At 30.8% G+C, this 7,458-nt stretch overlaps 1 protein-coding gene across 1 annotated transcript; it reads right to left on the bottom strand.

The window, feature by feature from the left end:
• Positions 1 to 4,142: 4,142 nt before the first annotated feature.
• On the bottom strand, positions 4,143 to 7,092 carry LOTGIDRAFT_174767 (hypothetical protein; the record flags this gene model as incomplete). The annotated part of the gene is made up of 4 exons (XM_009054415.1): positions 4,143 to 4,221; positions 5,877 to 5,938; positions 6,192 to 6,400; positions 6,984 to 7,092. The coding sequence occupies 4 exons, from the start codon at positions 7,090 to 7,092 to the stop codon at positions 4,143 to 4,145; spliced, it is 459 nt and encodes a 152-aa protein (XP_009052663.1).
• Between the last annotated feature and the right edge of the window lie 366 nt (positions 7,093 to 7,458).

Here is a 7,458-nt window from a genome sequence, read left to right as displayed (position 1 = left end):
TTTTCCAAGTCATTAGAACACCTCTACTTTCTATTCATATAAGTATTAGCATTTCATAAATGAAAATAAGGGAACCCATCTTTAAGTCGGATATTGCGTTGATTATTATTTAAATTACCTTAAGATAATATAGTAAACTGCTGGTGTTTATGTTTAGAATAGTAAGATAATATAGTAAACTGCTGGTGTTTATGTTTAGAATAGTAAGATAACATACAATAAATATCTTAGTTTGATTATGATATAATAGAACATAAACATATCTCATGGACAAAAATACACTTTAACAAAAATTAGATTTTAAACACAAAAAGCACAAACCATGGACATTAAAATCACAGATAAACTTATTAAAGCTAAAGTAAATAATAACAAAAAATAAAAATAAAGCTCTGTTAAATAAAAAATTGCACTATTATATTTCAGGGAATTATACTTAAAGACTTCTAGGAGTAATTCCTATGAAAATGGACATTATATGGTTGTCTGGACCGAAACCCAGTTTCTGTATCATCCTATCTGAATATAATGTCTGAGGAACTGGGTAAAAATAGATTTGTGGGGCTTGTTTGGGACTAAATGTTATAACCATATCTTCAACAACAAATTTTTATTGCGAGATTATTAGTAAAAGAGCCAACCAGATCTAAACATGTTTTTAAAACAATTTGTTATGTGTCAAATTTGAAGAAGCTCTCACACCATAGTTATTACTAGTTTGTAGCTCTCACACCATAGTGATTACTAGTTTGAAGAAGCTCTCACACCATAGTAATTACTAGTTTGTAGAAGCTCTCACACCATAGTGATTACTAGTTTGTAGAAGCTCTCACACCATAGTGATTACTAGTTTGAAGAAGCTCTCACACCATAGTGATTACTAGTTTGTAGAAGCTCTCACACCATAGTGATTACTAGTTTGTAGAAGCTCTCACACCATAGTGATTACTTGTTTGTAGAAGCTCTCACACCATAGTGATTACTAGTTTGTAGAAGCTCTCACACCATAGTGATTACTAGTTTGTAGAAGCTCTCACACCATAGTGATTACTAGTTTGTAGAAGCTCTCACACCATAGTGATTACTAGTTTGTAGAAGCTCTCACACCATAGTGATTACTAGTTTGTAGAAGCTCTCACACCATAGTGATTACTAGTTTGTAGAAGCTCTCACACCATAGTGATTACTAGTTTGAAGAAGCTCTCACACCATAGTGATTACTAGTTTGAAGAAGCCCTCACACCATAGTGATTACTAGTTTGTAGAAGCTTTCACACCATAGTGATTACTAGTTTGTAGAAGCTTTCACATCATAGTGATTACTAGTTTGTAGAAGCTCTCACACCATAGTGATTACTAGTTGTGTTTGATTGACATTAAAAATAGCTGTTATAAGTTTCCAATGTAACTCTCATGTAACTGAGTTGGGTTCGGAACTACTAATATTATTGGTAACCATAGGTAACTGGTAATTACGATGGTGTGAAGGTAGTAAAATTTTCAATAGAATTAAATACAACACTTCTACAAATGTTGATAGTTAGTCTTGGAACAAATCAGCAACAAAAGCTTTGATATAATATTTTGGTGCTGAAAACTATGCAGTGATAGAATTATGCAAAAAAAAAATATCACCCAAGGGATAAAATTATTCAAATATTTACTTTATCAGCTGATTGAGCTATCATTAACAGTCTAATTGTTGAACTGTGGTAGGCAGATCTGAAATTGAGTTCTATCAGCTGGTAAAGTAAATATTTAGATAACTTTTAGATTAATAATGGTACTAAGAATTATCATCAATAATAATAATAATAATAATAATAATATCTAATAGATATATTGCATTCTTTTTGCAAAGAGTCAGAAATATAAAATGTTTTAAGACTAGTAGAATGATGTGAGATCTGTGTGAATAGAATATTCTGTTGTCAATTCCTATCTTCTGATCAATGAGTTGTATATAAAAGTAAGAAATAAGGACAAGGAAAGTCGAGATATGGAAATGTAAATTTTATACGTTTAGAATATCATGATGAAAAGAGAAACTAACACCGTAACATAATCGAAAGGAGGCTTACTAATCAGTTGGAAATGTGAGTCAGATTTTTTCATCTTAAATAAGAGGCTTCAAGAGTTCAAACTTTGTTCGATTTAGTGTCAAAAATAAACATTCTTTGTACCGGTTTGTCTTTGGTTGTTTTATAAGGAATTCTGAAATTATTTCTTAGGTATCATAGAATAAGTTAGAAATTAATTTAACTATAGAAACAACAGCTCTGCTTGTGACAGTGTTTCTTTTTATATTTACAGTGTGAAGCATAAAGCACCCCTAATTTTACTAATGAGCTCTTCCAATCATACATATACAGTATCATATTAATAGAAAGTATGCATGGGTAGAAGAGTTCAATAGAAAGTTGAGGGATGTTAAATAGATGACTTCACACTTCATCCAGCCTTGAAGATGTGAAAAGATTAGTGTTTAAGAATAAGTTCTGATGATATAAAATAATGGAATTAGTAGAAGATTTATCAGTAGCAATATACAGGCTCTACTAGGCATTATGATACAAACAGATACAGAGTTATAAATTATCATGGTTTTCATATTGATTACTCTTCTTTAAAGATACCCTCCCACCATAATGATTACCAGTTGTATATGGTTGTAAATAAGAAGAGTAGTTATAAGTTTCAACTCTCATGTAACTGAGTTGTAAGTTGAGTTCGAAACTCTTGACCACTTTCATTATTTATAATCAACTGGTAATTATTATTGTCTGTTTAAACATATTGTAGTTATCTAATTATTATTCTGTTAATTTATCTAGATCTAGTCTAGGAATTATAATCTTAATAAAATACAGATCAAGATGTAGTCAAAATAAAAAAACACAAAATCAAACATTCAGATCAGATTTCAAACCAGATATTTCAATTTAAGTGAAATTAATTTCTGTCAGTAAAGAATAAGACAACTATTGAAGTAATTTTTGGCTACGCTTCGATACAAAATGTTTCGTACAAAATCTGGGCACAACCATAAAAAAGAGAGAGAAGAATGATTTCATTAAAAATGATGACTTTACACCAAATTCACACAAGAAGCCTTAAAAGATTCAGGTGAAGCGTAAAAAATCGGACAACCACAAAAATTCAGCATAATGGAGTTTATATCGTCCAATGAAAAACCACGGATTCTCACACACAATCTTTCTTCTTCTTCGAAACGGAAAAATATTTTCACATTTCATGTTACGTTTTATACACATCATTTTAACGTCTTTTGATTGTTTATAATAAATCATTATTATTTCTTATCACTTTATCATTTTCAACATTTTAATCATCATAGTCATCATTTATTTGCAACATTATTTGCAATCTTTTGCTAATTTTCAAGTAGAATATTTAATATCACATCTAAATCACAATTCTTTACAATAACTTTTCTAAATATTCACAGCAGTCACAAGTAAATCTTGTTTTGAGACACCTCATAAATTTAATTTCATTCAGCTTTTTTCAATCATTAAACTTTGCACAATAATCTGAATTTAAATCATATTGAGAAAACTTTGCAATTATTTCAATTTTATGTCCAACTTTTTTGATTAAATGCTCAATTTCACCTAGAAATCACCTTGACTAGATCTTCATTCAATTCTTCAGTATTTATCAAGTGATGAAATAACGTATCCAGTAATGGTGGAAAAATCACGTATAAATATATCACAAGTATCAGTCTAGAGAATACATAGAGTATAGAACAATTTAAACATAGATCACACTGTACCAGATTTCACCTTTTCCTTGACACGTGAATTCAACGTAAAATAATGTTACAATCAAGTTGTAGTATAGATATCTAGATATGGTTTTAACAGCATCAGATTTTACCAGATTTCTTCTTTTCCTTGATTTGTGTGTGAACGCAGCATTCAACTACTTTCTTACACAGTTCAGATATCTTCTATAGTTTGGTTTTAACACAAACGTTTCTGGGATAGCAAACAAAATCTCTTACACACAAATTTTGCACTGTTTAATTCTTAAATCCAATCAGGTTTCACAAGACTAATGGAAAGGATATCCTGGTCTGGTTTTAACATGAACGTTCCAAGGATAGATAGTTCAGTTCAATCATCACTATAATCTCTTCCCTGTTCTATTCTTTCATCCAACATTCGAAAAAACTCTAATTGACTACCAGTTATTCTGAAAGAGAAAACAAATTGTTTTATCATACAATCAAAACAAATCATCAAGATTCAACAATTTTCTAGGAAAGACTTGTATATAAACTCTTATAAGAATATATAAAGAAAATGAAATGTAGTTCTATCTGCTAGGACAGTGTAATAGCTCTGTCATTCTCGAGTTTGATTGTCGTCTGCTAGGCGATAAAGTGCCTTGGGTTCGAATCCCTCTCAAGGTAACAAAATTTCTAATGTCTATGCCAGTGCTTCTGAGGGTCAGTCTGGTGTCGGCTCTCATCCCCAATACCTAAACTATACTGTTTATAATAGGTCTAATGAAGACAAGCTACTGACACAATACAATGTAGGTTTATTATAAACTATACTGTTTATTATAGGTCTAATGAAGACAAGCTACTGACACAATACAATGTAGGTTTATTATAAACTATACTGTTTATAATAGGTTTAATGAAGACAAGCTACAGACACAATACAATGTAGGTTTATTATAAACTATACTGTTTATAATAGGTCTAATGAAGACAAGCTACCTACACAATACAATGTAGGTTTATTATAAACTATACTGTTTATAATAGGTCTAATGAAGACAAGCTACTGACACAATACAATGTAGGTTTATTCTAAACTATACTGTTTATAATAGGTCTAATGAAGACAAGCTACCTACACAATACAATGTAGGTTTATTATAAACTATACTGTTTATAATAGGTTTAATGAAGACAAGCTGCAGACACAATACAATGTATGTTTATTATAAACTATACTGTTTATAATAGGTTTAATGAAGACAAGCTACAGACACAATACAATGCAGGTTTATTCTAAACTATACTGTTTATAATAGGTCTAATGAAGACAAGCTACTGACACAATACAATGTAGGTTTATTCTAAACTATACTGTTTATAATAGGTCTAATGAAGACAAGCTACTGACACAATACAATGTAGGTTTATTCTAAACTATACTGTTTATAATAGGTCTAATGAAGACAAGCTACTGACACAATACAATGTAGGTTTATTATAAACTATACTGTTTATAATAGGTCTAATGAAGACAAGCTACTGACACAATACAATGTAGGTTTATTATAAACTATACTGTTTATTATAGGTCTAATGAAGACAAGCTACAGACACAATACAATGTAGGTTTATTATAAACTATACTGTTTATTATAGGTCTAATGAAGACAAGCTACTGACACAATACAATGTAGGTTTATTATAAACTATACTGTTTATAATAGGTTTAATGAAGACAAGCTACAGACACAATACAATGTAGGTTTATTATAAACTATACTGTTTATTAAGAAGGAAATGTACTAAAACAGTAGCGTAAGGTATTATATAGGCCAATATTTGTTTTAATCTTCAACTGTTGGAGGTTCAATCATTAAAATGTTCAGAATAGCACTCTTCAAAATCAAATAAAAAAACACAGTTCATGATCTGTTGCTGGCCCAAGCTATCTACCTACACAGTATATAAATATCTCAACCAATCAAAAACAAGGTACTAACCCATTACTGGTCAGAATTTCCCAGATAACGAATATATTGAGTTAGTTTTTTAGGGGAATTTAAAGATATCAATCTGTATGGAAACTACCAGACTAAATTAAGTTGTATCTACTTACTGTACATTAGGTTTATTTCCTGTAAAACTTCGATCTTTAAACGCAGTTTTTGATTTACCCTCCTGAAATAAACAACAAAACAAACTGTTTTATCTAAACACCAAACATTTCAATTACACCACAGACTGTATTTTGGGTACCCTGACTCCAATCTTCCTGGCAATTTGGAGCTAACAATAAATCTATAATTGGTCATTCAATATATCAAGCTATAGACTAAGGTACCAACATAACATTCTATGTTTTTATTTAACAAGATTATTAGTGAAGAATCTAACCAGGGTATATAACTATTGAAATAAAAACAATACTAACATGAAATTTATCAGTTTTGATGCCGTTAGAGTTACCAGATTTAGGTGATTGTGATGAACCATTTAACCATTGAGATTGAGATTTAGTTGGTGAATCTACGCTATCTGGTGATAACTTCTTATTTCCTGTTGATAATTTCTCTTTTTTAGAACTACCACCTTTTGGTAGAAGAGGTTTTATAACACTAGGATCTTTATTCTCTTTCCTATCTGAAATATTTAAAATAGATTTACATTTAGATTATTATAATAGTTTATCATGATTGACTCAGAGTAAGATTAGAAACTTTCAGACAAGTTCCCACAGTTAGATACCACTAGGTTGAAATGATACTATGAGTTGTATCAATCATGTACATCATGTTATATTTGAATTTAAAAAGAGATATTTTATTAATAGTCACTCTGTCTCATCAATTCTCACACAGGAAGATTTTACAATAGGTTAAGGTAGTACCCTCACATTTTTAACCAACTTTCCCCTGTGGGTGATGCTAGACAAAAACAGAGAAAAGGAGCGAAATAGGCTTTGCCTTGATTGATTAACATAAATTATGAAAAACACAGAACACGATTAATACAAAAATTTCGTCAAGGATGGCAGGTGGAGTAAACACTAAAAATTAAGAAAAGGAACATTTTGATCTGTATCTTGGTTGTTTTTTACGAACACATGAGCTTGATAAGAATTAACATAAAGTTTTGGGCGTGTAAAAACACATCATTATAAAACGAAAACAACAATTTAAGGAAAGATGTTAAAAGAGAAAGTAAACAGAAGAGAGTTACCTACCTTGTTTGTTGTTGTTTTTCTTGTGAAAGTTTTCCTTGCTATCAGACGTAGTTTGATCTGAGTCTAGTTTACTAGTGGTAGAGCTATGACGACTCCTTCCACATCCCATCTCACACTGTCCGGCCACTTGTACTCGGACACCTGGTGTTCGTACATCAATGTATCATTATTATCTCTGTTTCCACCTGGAATATATAGACGCGTTAGTTAGACAGAGAGATTTAACATGTACAGACAAGTTATTAGTCAGTTAAGATCAGGCCAGCATGGTGAAGAGCAGAACCTGACAGGTATAGAGACAAGAGACAAGAGAGATTTAAGATGGTTCATTATTATCTCTATTTCCACCTGGAATAGTTAAAACAAATAGTCAGTTATAAGACAAATTACATGGGGATCAGGGCAACCTAGCAAATAGCAAAACTGGAGAACTTTCAACTGCCAGCTACTTAATTAAAGGTATCTGGGAGAATCT

Source organism: Lottia gigantea (genome assembly GCF_000327385.1).
Source record: "Lottia gigantea unplaced genomic scaffold LOTGIsca_216, whole genome shotgun sequence".
Taxonomy (NCBI): Eukaryota; Metazoa; Mollusca; class Gastropoda; family Lottiidae; genus Lottia; species Lottia gigantea.
Note: the sequence above shows the minus strand (reverse complement) of the source record. Positions and strands in the feature narration are given on the sequence as shown.